We start from the raw sequence: 19,264 nt of genomic DNA on the forward strand, positions 1-19,264 counted from the left end.
ATTGGCGAGAAATAGTCAGACATGAACGAATTGTATTGTGCCCTAGAATATATTTACGAACTCCGTAAGTAGTATTGGCGAGAAATGGTCAGACGAGTTGTATTGTACCCCAGACGATATTAACCCTTTGCACTCGAGGCCTTTTTTAAGTATCTACCAGCAACTCGAGACGCTTTCTTAGCATTCTATTGTCACGAATGCTAAGCTTAGATTGACTTCGAAAATGAGATCTCTAAGATGGAAAGATTTCAAGGATGTTTAGTCAAATTTGGAGGAATAAGGCACTAGAAATGCTGAAGTTTGAATCTTGAGCGCAGAACAGTATTAACCCTTTGCACTCGAGGCCTTTTTTTATGGTATCTACCAGAAACTCGAAATACTTTCTTAGCATTCTATTGCCACGAATGCTAAGTAATCCAGGTTTGAGAATCAGGTCACCTTTACCGCACCGACAATCACTTTATTGACACTTCGAGCTCCAAAGAAATTAAACATAAAGAAACATTATTCCTGATAGATTTGTTGCGTGAAAGTTAAACGGAACAAAGCTGAACGAAACCATTTAAAGAAATTTAGAGAAGTTTCATTTATCCATTTATCCATTTAACAGTCGTCCTAAATAATGTTGATGCGCATTAAACAAGTCGACTGTCACGTCAACCATTTACGTTATCAATATTTAGTTCGACCAATATTTAGCACGAATTGTATGATAAATATTATAACTATTGAAACATGTCAAAATTAAATATCGTTTCATACTCGGTATGATCGATTTAATAATTGTATATTTCAAATTGTTTATAATAAGCGTTGTTAGTTTGTTTTTCAATATCATTGATTTGCTGCTCCTTGCTAGACGTGTCGTGTTAATATAATAAGGACGGTTCGTTCTTGTGTTAATAATATTTTCAAATAAATAACATTTCATTTATTAATGTAAAGTGTACAGTTTAATAAGTGACATAATCTAATAATAACTATTAATATTCTTGTGTTATGTTAATAATCTTTTCGCGTGTGATGCAGTTGAAAACGTTTCCGTGCGTGCAGAAATACATCACAAAAAACGTGCATAAATCCTGTTGAACTTTATCTTTCATTTGCTCTTCTTGGATGTATTGTCGAGTACAGAAAATATAACTATAACTCTACTGTAACGCGTTATTCTCAGAGGGCAGTTTTCATGTTACGCGAAGCAAACAATACGAGGGACATATAGTGATTCTGTGTAGCAACGAAAAAGAAAATATCCCCTGATGTCCACGACTTGAGCGGTAATTCTTACATCGGAGGATTTCAGTATCTTGCTTCGATGAATCCAATAACGAACAGGAGGCTGGTTATTACGACGTCACTCCACTGATTGGCCTGGCCAAGGGAAGGACATGAAAGAAAGGGATATGGTTCAGTGGTTCTTGATATAATAACGGTTTAGTTGTTTCTACACATCTTGGTTCTCTGTGAGGAACTCCTCGAACACTCAACTTATAGCATTGGAAACGAATTAAATTCTAATTCGTTTAGAAATATTATTATATAATTATATTATTACATAAATATGAATTTGCATTTGTACATGACGTTTTAGTCTAGTTGACTACGTTTAGTAGTATATTCACGGGGTTGACAGAACTTCATTGAACTTGATTAAAAATGGTCGATATTTTACAAAACAACAGACAACATAGTGAATTATTTTCTGGATTTAGAGGCCGCTTAAGAAATCACAAAGCGGATAGTACTTTTTTATTCTGGGCCAATTTAGTATTTGATAAGGTGTTACACCAGATTCTTTTCGAATCTTCAAATATGATCTATAAATTTATACAAACATTTTAAAAGTAAAAACACTGAAAACTTTCGTAATGAAAAATAACAGATAACTTATCATATCTGGAAATTAATTAATGAAGTAAACTTTCTTAATGTAAATTATTTTATTTCTTTTTTTTTTTTTTTTATTAAAAAACGAATAGGCGTTGACACAAATCCTTTTGCACAAAATATTTATTAATGTTGCAGAATAACAAAAAACTTTCTTCCAGATCTGTGACATCAGGTCCGTAAGGTCTCCTTGCGAGACTTCAAATCCGGACTTTTTATTCAAACAGCTTTCGTTCGAGTGACTTCCCTTGTACATATTGTAGTTATTAGCGACAACTGGAGTAGAAAATGTAAAGAGGTTAAATTTTGTTATCTAGTTGAGAATTTAACGAAAGAGAGGACTTGCTATGTTCAGTACTGTTATTTTATTGCTTGTGTCTAACTTAATTTTGCTCAACCGTTTATAGATTGTGATTTGTTATTTATATATTAATGGTTCTTCGGTTATGTAATTAATATAACATTGCTTATGCGTAACATAACTTTCGATTCATTTCAATTATTACTACATGAAACACAAGGATCAGTACACCTTTTGTATCATACGTCCATCTTATCTTCTATCTATCTTCTTCTATATAAATAAAATTGAAATGTCTATCTGTTTATTCCGGCTAAGGGACGCAAAGGGTTAAAAAGACAGAAGATGTAAAAATTGTGGTGTCCGTGTGAAAATAAATAGCAAGGAATGTCGTTCGATAGGGAGCATAATCGTTAGGCAGCGGTTTTCAGGCAATTTAAATGGCCACGCTAACGACGCCATCGAATAGGAACTCGCAAGATCCGAAGTGTACTGCGTAGCGTATTCAGAAATTCCAAGAACAGCTAAAACCGGCTCGCTTCCGCATAGTGGTGCAGCCGAAAAGCCGCTTTCGATAAACAGAATAGAAGTTCCACGATTCCCGTGTGTGGCTACGTTACGTCTATGTGATGCAAGTAGAAGGGGAGGAGGCCGGAGGGTGAAGTGCAAGGGATAGAACGCGCAGAGAGAGAGAGGGGGGGGGAGGATAGAGGAACGGAGGGAGGAGAGGAATTGGTGGAGAGGGTGAAGTAAAGTCATAAAAGTAGGGCAGTAGTGCGGTAGAGCAATCAATAGAGGCCGGATCATGGTGGGGGATGGGGGGTACGAAGCCACCGTGGAATTTTGGCTACCCGGTGGAGGGGAGACTCGACCTCCGGGGAGCGGACAAAAAATTTCGACGTATTCTAATTATTGCCGCAGCTAAAATCACGACATTTCAAAATTCTCTACATTTTCAACTAATTACGGTTGCGTCAAAATTGAAATTTCAATCTATACCAATATTATAAAGAGGTAAAATTTGTTTGTATTATAGGGGGCAAGCTCTGGAACTACTATTCTAATTGCTGTCGCAGTTAAAATCACGTCATTTCAACATTCTCTACATTTTCAACTACTCGCGGTTGCGTCAAAATTGTAATTTCAATCTATACCGATACTATAAAGAGGTAAAGTTTGTTTGTATTATAGGGGGTAAGCTCTGGAACTACTATTCTAATTGCTGTCGCAGCTAAAATCACGTCATTTCAACATTCTCTACATTTTCAACTTACGGTCATTATAAGAAACATAATATCTGAGTTACGGAAAACAAAGACAGTCATGTATGATTCACGAAAAAACACGCGGTTGAACCATAAATATATAGAATGAACAGACAAGACGTAGTCCTAGGTAAGTGGAAATGTTCCACCATAAAAAAGAGAAAAAAAACCGCGGTATCCTATCTATTCTTGTGCTTTAATTAAACCTTTGACTGTGGGACGATTTCTGCTGGAAATTCTAAGAAACGTAGTGGTGTGAATTTAAAACAAATATCAGCTTCCAGGGAATGATAAGACGGAACTTTTTTATGTTTACAGTTTATTCATAGGACGTTTCGTTTTAAAAATAAAAATTAAAAACTTATAAGACCTTTTTTATGAGATCTCGCAGTCGTCTGATCTGTTGCTGTTGTTTTACAGAAAAGAAAAGCAGCAGTCGAACAATCGAGTTTGAAAAAAATATCACCTCATAGAGAATGACAAAACGAAACTTTTTTTATATGTACAGTTTATTCAAAAGACGTTTAGTTTCAGAGATAAAAATTGAAAACTTAAAATACCTTTTTCTTGTTATTCAATTTTTGCAACGAACTTTTAACTTTTCAATTTTTATTTTCCAAACTAAGCCCCCTGTGAATAAACTGTAAATATAAAAAAGTTTCGTTTCATCATCCCCTATAAGCTGATATTTTTTAAAAATTTATTTAATGAACATGAACGTTTCTCTGACCTCATTTCTCGAGGGCGTATATACGGTCATTGCAACGATTAATGTGAATGTAAAATATGTACGCAATTATTAAAAGTATAAACGATAACCATTTGTCATTACCATAAAAATTATATAAAAATATGCTGGTAGGCGGGACAGGTAGGGTACCGCGATTTTCTTTCTATTGTTAGCTGTAGTACATCCAGAGGTGTAGCTCCACTACTTTGTCTATAATGTCTGTATACACTAGCGGACAAGCAAACCGGAACGATTTTTCAAATGTTCATAGATATAAGAGTTTTCAACCGATTGCGGTGAAACTTCGTGAGGAGTAGTCTTTAAGTGTTCTCTAAATGTGTGCAAAGTTACATTGGCGAGGCTTGATGCGAAGGGGTTAATTCACTCCCGTAAAGGGGGTGGTGCAGGAAAACGGCACTTCTGAAGGGGCCAGGGGTGACGGAAAGGGTTGAAAAAATCAAAAGAACCTTTAAGACGACTCTCCTTGATATCCTCTACAGAATGCACCCCCTGAAATTCTTCTCGGACAAACCCACCCCTCACAACAATTATTGATATTAGATTATGTTACTAATTAAACTGTACACTAATTAGTACTGTACATTAATAAAAGAAATATTATTTATTTGATACACAAGAATGACTTCTTTTTATTATATTAATACAACACGTCTTGCAAGGAGCAGCAATCAATCATATAGAAAAACAAACTAACAACGTTTTTTGTAAACAGTCTGAAATATACAATTATCAAATCGATCATACCAAGTATGAAACGATATTTAATTTTGATATATTTCAATAATTTATATATATATATATATATATCGAACAGTCAAAAGAACGCGAACGACATAGAATAAATAGTCGTTCCACACAGGTAAAACCACTGAGTGCAACTAATTACCGAATAAAATTGAACCTCGAAATGAAAAAAAATATTCAAAATATGCTTCAGCCGAGTAAACATCGAAAATAAATGACTCTATTCGTCGTTATTATTCGAATCACATTTTTGCTGTCAGACGCTGATCACGGTATCGAAGTACGCATATGTGCGAATATACTGATTGCTATCTCTGAAAATTCCCGCTACTTTATTCAAGAAGAAAAACATGCTTGTCAATAGTCACCCCATAAACTGTATAAGGCATTCCCCTTTTAACTCTTTGCGGCACAGGAATTCAGATCATAAAATAGACCCATGTTGCACAGGAATTTCATTGCGTTTTAAATCAAACAAAATTGTTATATTTTTATTAATAAAGGTATCACATAATGTAACAAAATAAATATAATAACAAAATAATATGAAATAACATAAATATAAATAACATAATATTAAAACATAAACAATAAATAAAAATATGTTTTTTTGTATTACTCCCCAAGTTGCATGGTGGGACGAATAAAATCCCACCATACTTTCATCATTTGCAAACAAATTTAATCTTTAGTTTTTATTATAAAACACTTCACTTGTTTATATAGAATTAATTTTTATATAAATTAACTTACCTCTACGATTTTTCACATAAAACCAGGAAAGAAATATTATTGCAATAAACCTTCCGCTTACAACAATTGTTGAACCGGTATTAGCATGTTGAAAGTTGCAAACATAAGTGCATACATTTGTAACATTGGATGAATATATTATCAACTGCTTTACGTAAATAAGACGAAATATAAACCTATACACATGCAGCTATTGAAAAATTTCGAGGTGGGATTAAAAATGTCCCACCATGCATTACGGTCCATCAAAAAGGTGGGACACTTTTAATCCCACCGTGCCCCGAAGAGTTAAACGAAGGACAGTGTATCATATCACGTGTCACTTAATTTCCCGCGAAAACAAACAAACGTCGCGAAAGACAGAATTTGTGGTAATCTCAATAAGATCTTGTCTTCCTTACAAGTCCTCGATAAGTATAACCGTGACATTGTACGAAAAACCAACTCGAGTTGTGTTGTCGCTCGAGATACGATTTAAAGGTCGAGCTTAACCTCAACCAAAGTATACAAAGTATAAATACACGCACAAATTCGTCGAGTTCGATTCAAATACCTTCGATGTTTTCAATAAGTGAGGGAAACAAATAGTAGCGGGACTATACGAAATGCTGTATCGATTGAGCTGATAAATAAACGAATGACAGCACGGTAATTTTTGTACGCTTCGCTCGTGCATTCTGCTGCAGCATCGGTTCCACCGTTCTTGTTTAAAATAATTGCTTAAGGTAGACTGCATGTTTACGGATGAAAATGTGATCTGACGTAAAGTTAATGCGTGTGGGAATACGTGCGTACCTGTCTCTGTGATCATACGAATGGCTCGTGAAACAATAGACGAATATTATGTCCGATGTGGGAAGGAGGTTATGATCCGCCAAGGTACATAGTAATGACGGAACACGTACCGCTTTAAAAACGAACCGTGAAAAGTTTGTCGAGCGGTGAAGCGAACGATCGTGACATTTGCATGTTTAAATGTAAACCGTAAAATGTATCGACGGCGAAATTCGGCAAGGAGACACCTAGTAGTCTTCCTGAAATGTTTTTCACTGATTGAGGTGTGCGTGAACGATCGCAGAAAGAAAGAAGTGTTGTGTCTCGGAGGTAGTGCACATATGATCGATTGGCGTACGGACAGCGAACGAAATGACTTGTTTAATTGACAAATAAATATGCTCACCTGGTTCTAAATATATCCGAGACACGATTACACCATTTCACCGATTTTTCACCGCACTCGGGACCGCGTTATTGTTGTTCTTTGCTTTTTTTAAACGTACACGACTAATCAGTGACGCTATCTGTCCTCACGTGTCCGTATTAAAAAAGTCATCGTCGAGATGGCAGCACCACTACTTTGCAGAGGTCTCCACGATACATGGCGACACCATTGAGCTCTATTCTAACTAGAGATGGCTAGAACTGCTACTTGTGTGAATCACTCGTGATTCGATCACGTTCGTTGCCAATCACAGTGGTTTTTCCACAGTGATTCGTGATTTTTCGTGATCGCTTCTGATCGGTGAAGAACATAACCGTTCCTTGCACGCGTTGTTAGAATCTTCAGCCTAAATGTAAATGCACCGTAATGAAAAACACCCTAACCTGTATATTTTACATATATTCTACATATACCTACACCGCATAAAATAAAGTAAAGTAAGGAATAGTAAATAGAGGAATGCTTTAATGAGGAACAGTGAAGAGTAATGAATATAAGTCAATAATTATGAATTACAAGTCTTAGTTTAGTTGTAAGTGTCTTTAGACTTTTACAAAATGTAACACTGTTAGAAAATAATATAATTAATACATAAAACATAATACGAATACTATAAATAAGATACAAAGAACAAAATAACAATGGAATAAAATATATATAATAACAAATAAGTAACTATGTATTGCTGTTCAATAATAATAGTATAGATCATTTCTCTGCTTGCAATCTGTTTCTTTTTTCCGTTAAAAGTAATCCTGCTTTAGAAAATATTCTTTCACATGGGACTGAAGTAGCCACCACACAAAATAAATGATCTACTAATTTACTTAATAAAGGAAATTCAAATGGATATTATATGCGGATTTTTTGTGCAAACTATGTATATTGAAACATTTTATAAAAAGTAATTTAATTAAGATCGAGAATTGTGATCACGCAATTCTAGCAAGATAAAAGAACCACGATCACGCTCATGTATGAAATTAAATCACGGTCACCCTCTTGAATGAAATTAAATCACCATCGTGATCGTGACTTTGCGATCCCTGTGATAAATAACGGTTAGTGATTTTGTACTCCATCTCTAATTCTAACTGGAGTGCGTACTGTGAGAGAGAAGCCGGTCCGAGAGAGATGCAAAATGAGTGGTTCCGGTGGTACTATCCTATAGCAAATTTATGTGTGGAGGGAGAGCAGACTCCTCTTTGTTTGAATTTCGCGGGACTAGGAATTATTTACAGATTAATTATGTACAGATTTGAACTTTATTTCCTTTTTATTTATATACAAAACGATAGAAACATTAATAATAATGGCATAATAATGAAATAGTATACATAATTTACATACCATAATTTAGATCATACAAATATATACAATTTGGTATAGAGCTAAATTTTATTATTTGTCACAATTCAATTTATATTGTATTTATCGAATTTTATGCGGATGTTACGTTCCCGTTCTAAATTTCCTTATTTAGAGTCGGATGTGCGCACCCGGTATTCTTCGCGTAGGCATAGGAATTCGAGACCAATGCGAAGCTAGGGCGTAGTCCCTCAGAAATCTCGGAATCGTGCAATGTACTTCCCCGCCACCCCTTGGTCTATGATTTTTGGGTATAAAAAGGGTGACGACGAAGGTCTATCGGGTCTAGTCAGTCTAGAAAGGGTTCTGTACACGTCTGTGCGTGCTCTTACGAACTGTCAACACGAGAAAACTTAGTGAGATCGGGTTCAAGTCCCCTTCGAGCAAATCTTAACCATACAGTACGTAGTCTACTGTTAGGCATTATTTTGTCGCTGTAGTCGTCCCCCATTTGCTCGCGTTCGTGAAAACCGAGAAGGATTAGATTCTAGCTTCGCGGAATCGAAACTATATTTTAAACTCAGTTCATATTTGTAACATAGCTTACCATTAGTACACCGCGACAATTACTCTTATAACAATTGTAAGTCCCGGTGCATATCAGATATAATCATTTTTAATTAGTGTTGATCAATTATAATACTCAGTCCAGTACCCACTAAGGTGTACCTTTGCCGCTCGAGGTACACCAAAAACTGTTACGAGGCCTAATACTAACATTTCCTGCGGCTCCCCACGTTAGCTATACGTAGGTTCGTCTCCGCGTCTACTTCCTCAAGGCACCCAGTGTTACCTAACAACACTGGTCAAGCCATTAACAAAACCATATTCCAATAGAAAAGCCCCGGCTACGCAGCCGCCCCCTCCAGCTCGTAACACGGAAAAGAATCTGAAAGTAACTCACTCGACAATGCTCAGCGATGCTCGGGTAGGTTATGTTACGGCGTACGTTTGTTCCCCCTCTACAAATAAATTTGCTATAGGATAATACCGGAATCACCCATTTTGCATTTCTCTCGGACCTCCGTCGCCTCTACTTCTTCCTACAGGAGTTCACACTCCAATTAGGATAGAGCTCAATGGGCGACACTGAATCGTTTTGAATTACTCGAAATTAGAATTTTCGGAAATTTCATTTAAGATTCTGTTCAAGTAGTTGTTTCGTGGATTTATTTAATATAGGATTTTAATAAAACTGTACTTCTTATAGAAGACACAGATTTTAGCCGTGAATTTTTTCAATTTAAATAAAAATTCAATTTAGGAGGTCTCCACGACACACAGGGCCGGCGTGACCTTTTGCGGAGCCAGGTTCAAAATTTTTTCGGGGCCTGAATTCACATTCAAATCCTACACTTAAATTTTACAACGAGGAATTATTTATTTACAAATGCTATATATTTTTTATAAGATGAATATTAAATAATAATACACTGATGATTTTTGTTACTCCTTTCAATTTAATCATCGCTACTAAAAAAATGTCTTGCATCTCAGCAAAAATTGCTTCCATTTGTTAATGGTATCATCATTCTGTAAAAAGTTAATCAAAATCGGTACCTTTTAATCAGGGCTAGGGCAAGGCAGGTTCAGCGCGTTCGCCGGAACCCGACCCCGCGTTTTAAAAGGCCCCGCAGTCTACGAGAATTACTGAATTAAAAGGCACCGATTTTGATTAACTTTTTACAGAATGATGATACCATTAACAAATGGAAGCAATTTTTGCTGAAATGCAAGACATTTTTTTAGTAGCGATGATTAAATTGAAAGGAGTGACAAAAATCATCAAAGTATTATTATTTATTATTCATCTTATAAAAAATATATAGCATTTGTAAATAAATAATTCCTCGTTGTAAAATTTAAGTGTAGAATTTGAATGTGAATTCAGGCCCCGCAAAATTTTTGAACTCGGCCCTGCAAAAGGTCAGCCGGCCCTGCTTTTAATTCAGTATTTTCGTAGACCGCGGGGCCTTTTAAAACGCGGGGCCGGGTTCAGGCGAACGCGCTGAACCTGCCTTGCGCCGGCCCTGAGGATACATGGCAACACTAAATCGCTTTGAATTAGTTGCAACTCGAATTGTCGGAAAATTTCCGACGGAAATTTCATTTAAGATTCTGTTGAAGTAATTGTTTTGTGGATTTATTTAATGTAGGATTTTAATAAAACTTGACTTCTTATACAACATACAGATTTTAATTGTGAATTTGTTCAATTTAAATCAAAATTCAATTTAGGAACATGCTGAAAATTTATTATGTTACACAGAACGAAATTGTAAACTATTAAAAAAAACTAACTATTATTGACCGCGTCATTACTGAGATATACAATACATAATGTGCAACCTAATGTCCTGCATACAGAACATGGTATTTCAAATTAATTAGACGTAATCAAGGAGGCCAAACTCACGTGTTAAAAGTTACTACAAAGTTTGTAGCGCCGCGTGGGAAAAATTCACACAACTAAAATGTGGAGCGAATGCGCTTGCATGCATGTTGTACAGTAGCGGGTTTTTTTAAATTGCTTTGAATTATTTAAAAGAAAGTAAACCAGAGAAAGTGCAGACAGAGTTTGAAATATTTCTGTCATTTCAATAATTATATTTTTGAAACGACGAAAGTCCTTTGAACTGCGTCTGGACATTCTCTAATTTATATAGCTTAAATAGAAATGGAAATAATAATGAATAAGGTATTTATATAATAAATTATTTATTATGTCTTATATACTATAGAATGTTATAATAATAATAACATCAATATGCGTTGATTCTAATTCAAAGATAATATTAAGCTAGGAAGTCAAAATTAATGAAAATGAAAAAATCAAAGCGGATACATTTAGTGCTGAATTTGTACTAATTCGTACCAGCAACAGAAATTTTGTACCTGTTATCGTTATCAAGGAAATCGTGGCTTAATATTGAGCTAGCAGCTTAAGCAAGTAAATAAAAATATGGTAACTTTATTAATTTTGACGTTTGGTCCTGCTAGCTTAATATTAATTTGGAATTAGAATCAACGCATATTGATGCTATTATTACTATAAAATTCTACCGTATATAAGACATAATGAACAATTTGTTATATAAATATCTTATTCATTACTATTTCTACTTCTATTTAAGCTATATAAATTAGCGAATGTGCAGACGCAGTTCAAAAGATTTTCGTCGTTTCAAAAATATAATTATTGAAATGACAGAAATATTTCAAACTCTGTCTGCACTTTCTCTGGTTTACTTTCTTTTAAATAATTTAAAGCAAGTTAAAAAGCCCCCTACTGTATATCTATGCATACATGCGGATGCGTTCCATATTTTAGTTGGGTGAATTTTTCCCACGCGGCGCTAGTTGATCACAACTGTTGCGTATCGCTACTTTTGATAAAGATAAATTAATTCCCATGTCAGTCTTAGATGCCAGCGGAGACCCGTTTGCCCGTTGTTATGGAATGTGAATGAGCCTTTGTGTTTGGCAATTCTGTTTCAAGTTAGTTTAGCGCCAACTACGATTTTCTTGAATTTACGGTATTTCGTTTTTTTTTGATTGTATTTTATTTAAAACAATTTGTTAATACTCACTCGCATAGCGATCGTTAACTAGTATAGACGTCTATTGTAAAAGCTTGTATTTAAAGTAAAGAAATTCAATGTTTGTGTTAAATTAGTTATATTTAAACAGTTATAATAAAGTTAAAATTACATTTCTTAATTTATCTTAAATTAACTTATTCCTGGCTAAGTCGCACGCAGTTCTAATAATTTTGTCACGTGCGGCGTGAACGCCAGAAAAACCCTAAGTCCTTAAAAATAAAACCGCACGGACTCGCAACACAACTACATATCTAGCGTATCGGTGAGTACTACCATACTACCAACTACTATGAAAATTTCAGCGTCAGTGTAGCCGTTGGTAGCTGTTGGTAGCCGTCGGTACTCGTCGTAATTCAAAGTTTAAACTCTGGTAGAATGAAACATTTGGAATCGCAGAAGTCAACGTAGTCGTCGTGATTTTTGTTAATTTCAAAGAATTGTAGTGTTTTCCAGTGGTGGTATTATGGCACTCCGAAAGTGCAAAGTGAAAGGATGTTCCTCAGAGAAAGCAGCTTCGGGAATTTCCCGACGTCGTGAAAGATAGGGAACGCTGCCTTAAGTGGTTAGCAACATGTGACAATCCGAAGCTGAAGAATCTGCGATGTTCACTTTGAAGCTTGCATAAATTAAATGTTTACCTAAGTAGAACAGCACTGCTAACATTTTATTTGCCAAGTATGTACATGTTGAAAAGTTTATAGTAAAATAAGCATATTCATAGCGTGCTTTATTATTTATAATTTTTATATTTTATAGAACCTGTAGCTGTTCAAGCTTCGATTCCTGAAGTAATCTAAGCAATGGATACAATGGGAATTGTAACCTCGCAGACATATTCTGGTAAGGAAACGTTAATTTAATTTTATTATATCATGCATAGGATTGTATAATTTATGGATGAAGGAGATATCTAATTGTCAAACATTTGTAATAGAATGTTACACATGGGCACAGTAGTAGGACAACCAAAATCAGAAAGACAATTGCTCAACCTTCTACCTCTGGAGTGTCGCAGAAAAAAAAGGTACTATTATAGAACATATGGCAATGTATAATGGATAGATTTTAAAGGCTGTAGCTGGATAAGAGGGGATAATTCCTATGTTCCTATAAGTCTTACTTGTAATTTGGCCAAGTATTGGTCTTCAATATTAAACTATTTCAATTTAAAGAGCAGAATTAAAACTGAAAATTATTTATAATTTTTTATTGGTTCAATCAATTTCGTACAGTAAAATATATATTGGTTCAATAAAATTGGGGAATGAATCGAATGATAAAAATATTGACAAAAGGAATTCATATTTAAACATTTATATACTTCTGGTATAATTACCATAGTTTTTGTGTAAAATCTTTGAATGCTACTTCATAACATACACTTTTGTTTAAATCTGTGCAATCGATAGAAGGAACTTGAACAAAAACAAGATATATACTAAATTTATTTAAATGGAACTTTATATTTTTTCATTCATAATAAGATAAATAATATATATATAATAAGATAAATATATATAAATATATTTATTTAGTATATTTTCTTTTAATGTTTTTGTCATCTTCCCCATTGTTAAATTATTATTATTATTATTATTATTATTATTATTATTGTAAATGATGTTGCAAAACTAGAACTGAAAAAATAACCAAGCAAATGACAATGCTCTGGAAAATTAAAATGTATTGAATAAGTAACATAATATTGTGGCGTCAATGTACAATCGTACAAAATTAACATTCGTGTAGACTCTTCTCTTCCCAATTTCTTTCCCTATTCACGACATCTGATCTATTCTTTCAGTATCTTGTTTAGCATTGGTCTATTCTTTCAGTTTCTTGTTTAGCACTGGTCTATTCTTTCAGTATCTTGTTTAGCACTGGTCTATTCGGTTCTAGTTTGTCTCCAAACATATTTGCCAACCAGATGCGGATGGGCCTCAACTCTCTTATCTCCCACATTCATTTTCTCTTAACTTTCCGCTAAATTTTCCCTCGTCACTAAGTCTATGTCTATCCTACTCTATCTATTCCTCTATCTTCATGTCCACCGAACAACACATGCGTTAATAAATAAATTATTTGCTCTGTCAATACAAATGTAAAGACCACATGCGTAAAAATTGATACATTATGGTTTTTGTGTATGCTTGTGTATGTCGTATGTATGCTTCTACAAGCAGAAACTTTGAACTGACCTATCATATCAGGTATAAAAGATAATCTTCTGAAATTTTTAGCCTCCGGTGCAGATAGAGAGGCCATGAGGGTTACATAATGATGAATACTCAAACGGTTGTACCACTGTTTGATTCGCCTCATTTTTTAAAATGCTTACGAAGGATCTTGTTTATTCCATAGACGTAAATAAAATTGCAAAATGGTCCCATATCCATACCCTTTTAAATGTTTAAGAAAGCTGACGTAAGAACATGTAGTTCCAAGCAAAATTAAAAAAATTAGCGTGAGCCATTGTGCAAGGCCTTTTCTAAGTCGTTGTCCAGTACCACGTATCTTATGAACGTTTTCGAGTCACAAAGCGCATGTAAAAGCTGGAAGCTAACAACTACTGCAAAAGATACCGCTGTTTTTATCGGAAATTAATTATTTATTTGATACAGTAAATAATAGGACCATTTCGGATCGAAAAAATAATATTCCAATTTGGAATAAATTTATTAAATTATTTAATAGTATGCACTTTATCAAACGCATAGCAGGAGATTTAGTAAATCGGGTATGTACCCTCGAAGGTTTCAAAATTTGAATGGACTATTTAGAGGACCTTCATCTTAATGGAATTATTTAATAGTATGCACTTTATCAAACGCATAGCAGGAGATTTAGTAAATCGAGTATGTACCCTCGAAGATTTCAAAATTTGAATGGACTATTTAGAGGACCTTCATCGTAATGGATTCCGTGAAAGGGATCTTAACCAAGATCCTTTGGAAAATTTTTTTTGTGACGTTCGCATATCAACGATCCAAACCATGGATATATTTTTTCCTTATAATGAGCCGAAGATAGATTTAGTATTTGTATATTCGAACGTCACCCTATACCTTAGACTGAGATGCGCTTAGTAATATCACGTATATGCAAACCGAACACCGAACCGAAGGAGGTGTAGCGTGCGAGCGTTGTGTCATTTCTTTGTAACAAACTTCGAGGTACGACGTTCCGTTCTTTGTAAATTGATTGTAAACAAATGTCATGATTACGATTTCGGGAAAGGCTGACAAGTGTTTGCTCCATTTTTTAGTTTGACGGAGAAATGAGAAAGAAGCGTGTCAGTTTCTAATGTGAATATAATAACGTGGAAGGTGCCATACTCTGTTTTGTAATTAACAAGCCAAGTGATTTATCGAGAAAGTTTTGCGATAATTTTTTTCCTTTTCAATAATCTTTCTTCACCTTTCCATCACTTTTTTCTCCTCTTCATATAAAACCCTTTTTTAATCGAGAACGAAACAGATCTGGAACGACGATTTGTAAAGAACATAAGTTTGTTTATTGGATATCAAGTTTTACAAATATTATCACACACTTGTTATGAATGTTTCATTGGAGATGGCTGCCTTATGCGTATCGTACAAATATAATAATTATATTTTATAATGGCTGTGTATATTTATATATGTCTATAAATACTTAATTATCTTATAAAGTGGCGGTGTTCTATTTACATACTTCAGTGGCCTGTAGCTTTTTTTTTAGTCTTGATTATCGTCGAACTTTGATATTAACCCTAACAAATTCACAAATCGACGAATAAAGAAAAAAACGATGACAGACGATGAGAAAAATGGTATTAGAATAGTAATGAGAAAATGGTATGAGAATGACGGTAATGACGATGATGATTGCAATGATTTCGATAGAAATGATGAAAAGCAACCAGCATCTACATCTCGTTAACATTCGTTTATCCTTAATATTCCGTGCGTACATAAAAATCAATAAATAATAATGATATACATAAATATATACTATATATACTATTTATATATAACTATCCTACTATACTTTTGTGGTAAAATATTTCCGCGAGACCGTCTCGTAGGCCCGTTTCTTTTAATTACAAAGAGCTAATCACCCTTTGAACAGCACGATAGTTACAAATCTGATGGATATATTACATATGTATATTTATACTTAATGTACAAGCTGTTCTTTCCTTTATCGGTATAGCTCACGCATACTCCCGTATTTTCGTTAGTGCCAATCATAAAAGTTTATAAAATACTTCAGACTTTGAAGCAAGTAAAAAATATTCGAAACTACTTAGAATATTTTCGTATCGTCGTTAAGCATATAGCCGCTTTGCTTATAAATCCATGTATTTAAACAAAATGTGATCGAAGAATGAACGTTATTCTCGTTATAGTTGAATATACGTGTACGAATGATTTAATACTACTCGCGTTACCTTAAGTGAGCTAAGCCGACGACAAAAGAACTTGTTCGCTTTCGTGTTGCTCCAAATGGGTGGTATTTCCCGTGTAGCAGAAAATATTCGAGTAATATGCGATACTCTAGACGTTGAGTGGACAATTCCTGTACGAGTATCACATATTGCTTTGTACTGTATCCGTGTTAGATTTTTTGCCACAACGGAAACTGTCGTTGGTTCGTTGTCCTTTAATAGAACTTTTGTACAATATATTCAACGTTAGGAAAATACGAAAGTGCTTAAAAAGGTGGTATAGTACGGAATACTACAAGCGCCGTTGCTCTCGATCGCGTTTCTCGTTATATTACGCATTAATTGTTTAATTATCCTGCATTTCGGAGTCTCCCTTTCATTAATACTAAAGAGACCGTTATCGCAGTAAAACGTATACAAAATTTATACGTAGCAAATTCCTAGCAGTGGAAGGATGTATATTTATATCTCGACGGATATGGTAAAAAATTGTTACTTAATTTCACTGTAAATACGCGTATCAATCTGATATCGAGTGATAGAAAAATTCGATCCATTGCTCTTTGCACAATACGTCCAGTCGTTTGCGAGTGTCTTTAAACGAAACAACGTATATACCTTACAAGTAACAATTTGTAAATATCAGTTAAAAAATATTTCGTATAAAAAATGACTCTTGAATTGAATTTATTCTAATAATTAGACCGCTACGTACGTAGGCTTAACCGGGCGTTTAAAACGTAATTGTTAAGATAAATTAACTATCGAAACAGTAAATACATATTATTACTCGACGAGAAAATTACTATCGTCCTTTTTGCAAAGATCGAATCGCGGTTTCTTTCGTAATGCTGTACAGCTTATCGTAATATCCACACTCGATGTTCACGTTCAATTTTAAAATAATGTTTCTTGATGAGATCGTAATACTACATTGTTGGTTTAAGAGTATAGACGTATATTTTCCCGTAAATCAACGGAATTCCTTAGCAAGCTGCCGAAGCCACTGAGTATAGGGCAATTTAATACATACATTTTAAGGCCGTTACACAGCGTTCAAAAAATATTAAGGTCTTGACAACGTGGCGAATTTCAGCCTGATAAATAAAATTCATAGAATCACAGGCAACTCGTTCGGTACAATTTACAAATGTCCGGTTGTAGTGGATAAAACTCCTTAACGATCTGTTGCCTTTTAAATTGATTAATACTAATTAACTAGCTTGAAAGTACTGAACTGTACAAAGCCTGTTATCAAAATTGTTATAAAAAAAAAAATTATGACAGATAAAAAAATAGAAAGAATATTTCTACTTCCCACGTTACACACTGAACCATAAATTGTTCGATTAAGAGACTCACGTAATCTCGCCATCCCTAGCGTAAGTATGGCAGTTGATAGTATCGATATAGAAAATGTACTCTTACGAGTATAGATTATATAATCATGGCAGAACACGTGAGTTTTTGGATATAGTACGAATCGTTTGGGCAAGATCTTCATTTTCACCGAAGCATACAAAAGGCAATCATTATGGTTACCAATAATTTTTAAGACTTGAGAAACGTTAAAACCGTTTCTCTTCGTTACGAATCCATGAAATCGTTAATTTAAAACATATTCTAATTTGCCAAAATGGATCCTAGATAAGATTCCAACTTATTGGTATCCTTTCGGTTTGATCGACTTTGCACACGCTGTGTGCAATCGCACTTAAGAATACACTATCAAACGCTCGTAATAGAACGTCCAATTCATGCGTATTTTAACACTTTCCAGACGTATGACCACCACGAACTTGCAGAATGCAAGGTTACTATAAAAATGTGGCAGTATCAAATTACATTGGCAAGTATACTTTGTGTTTCGTCGTAAAAAAAAAGGCAACGTTAGTACCGGAGGAAAAAGCAAATTGACTAGGAAACACTCGATCTAGTCCAATGACACTGGGATGATAATTTTGAGGCAAACTGTTTAGGATGTTCGATTTTAACGCCGTTCATCGGCTCCTCGAATATCCATTGCCAATTGCATTGTATTTCCGTACGCCTAAACATGATCTTCGCGAAGAGTTTCATCGTGTAATGTCATCGTCATACCTGTCTCTCAGATACTAACATTGAGAATGTATCATTGCAGTCTATCGAATTGAGATGGCACAAGGTTTAGGAACCCCTTCTAACACTCAAACTCAGACGCTGTTATGGCATTTAAATCTTTCATGAGACCCTCTAAATTAGCCATCTCTTGATTCAGTTCTTCAGTACTGTAAGAAGGCTATAAAAAACAATGAAACTAATGAAACACCTTACCTTGCATAAATTACTAGTAAGAAAAATTTACATTAATTTATATAATAATATTTGATTCATTTGGACTTTTGTAATACAGGACTAAAAGATATTCTTCCCAGATTTACATCGTTCAAACGTAGAATTTAAATAAAATGACCGTTACCTTTAACCGTTCAACTTCTTCCGATGTGTGTACCGGATTCGAAACCGAAGCTAATCGATTCTTTGCTAATTGCGTAGAACTTTGTGGCTTCTTATACGGGCTGCCAGACATCGTGGGTCTTACGGTAACTTGAGAAACTGTTAAAATAAAAAGAACGTCGCAATACATATATGATGATACTAACAGGTGTGTTACCAAATATTTTGATGATATTATAGAGAAACTCGAGTTCGAAACCTCTTGACAAAATTAAAGTTATAGACTTTTATGCTAATTATATTATGTTATAATGTTATTATGTTACTGTGCTAATATGTAACAATGAACAACGGAATTGTGACAACCCTGTAATGTCTCATTTTTTTTTTTGTATAATAATGGGTTTGTCCGTTTATAAATAAATAAAACGAAATATTGTAGAGAATATCATAATTCCATCTTTAGATTGGTTACTCCAAGTATCAACAAAATCTCCAGCTACACA

At 34.4% G+C, this 19,264-nt stretch overlaps 2 protein-coding genes and 1 long non-coding RNA gene across 10 annotated transcripts in view; 1 reads left to right on the forward strand and 2 right to left on the reverse strand.

The window, feature by feature from the left end:
* The window catches only part of LOC128874868 (R3H domain-containing protein 2-like), a 116,418-nt gene extending 108,720 nt beyond the window's left edge, over nt 1–7,698 (reverse strand). Inside the window, exon 1 of one of the 2 annotated variants that reach the window (XM_054120016.1) lies at nt 6,882–7,698. The gene's annotated coding sequence lies outside the window, so the exon portion shown is untranslated. The remainder of the gene's footprint in view (nt 1–6,881) is intronic. The other variant, XM_054120061.1, reaches the window with a different exon arrangement.
* Nucleotides 7,699–11,732: 4,034 nt separating this feature from the next.
* On the forward strand, nt 11,733–18,485 carry LOC128873327 (uncharacterized). Of its 3 annotated transcripts, none has more exons than XR_008456396.1 (4): nt 11,733–12,155; nt 12,337–12,568; nt 12,650–12,733; nt 12,828–15,659. It is a non-coding gene; the product is annotated as an uncharacterized LOC128873327 (long non-coding RNA). The 3 variants fall into 3 exon arrangements; XR_008456397.1 differs by lacking the exon at nt 11,733–12,155 and having other exon boundaries at nt 12,166–12,568; nt 12,828–12,917; nt 13,793–15,659; XR_008456395.1 differs by lacking the exon at nt 11,733–12,155 and having other exon boundaries at nt 12,166–12,568; nt 12,828–18,485.
* LOC128873303 (neogenin) overlaps nt 15,802–19,264 on the reverse strand; it is a 32,522-nt gene continuing 29,059 nt past the window's right edge. For all 5 annotated transcript variants that reach the window (XM_054116822.1, XM_054116813.1, XM_054116803.1 and 2 more), the window contains 2 exons: nt 18,781–18,917; nt 15,802–18,600 (listed from right to left, as the gene is read on the reverse strand). In XM_054116822.1, coding sequence (XP_053972797.1) covers nt 18,502–18,600; nt 18,781–18,917 — 236 coding nt within the window. In that variant the 3' untranslated portion in view covers nt 15,802–18,501. The remainder of the gene's footprint in view (nt 18,601–18,780; nt 18,918–19,264) is intronic.

This window comes from Hylaeus volcanicus, chromosome 1 (assembly GCF_026283585.1).
Source record: "Hylaeus volcanicus isolate JK05 chromosome 1, UHH_iyHylVolc1.0_haploid, whole genome shotgun sequence".
Lineage (NCBI taxonomy): Eukaryota > Metazoa > Arthropoda > Insecta > Hymenoptera > Colletidae > Hylaeus > Hylaeus volcanicus.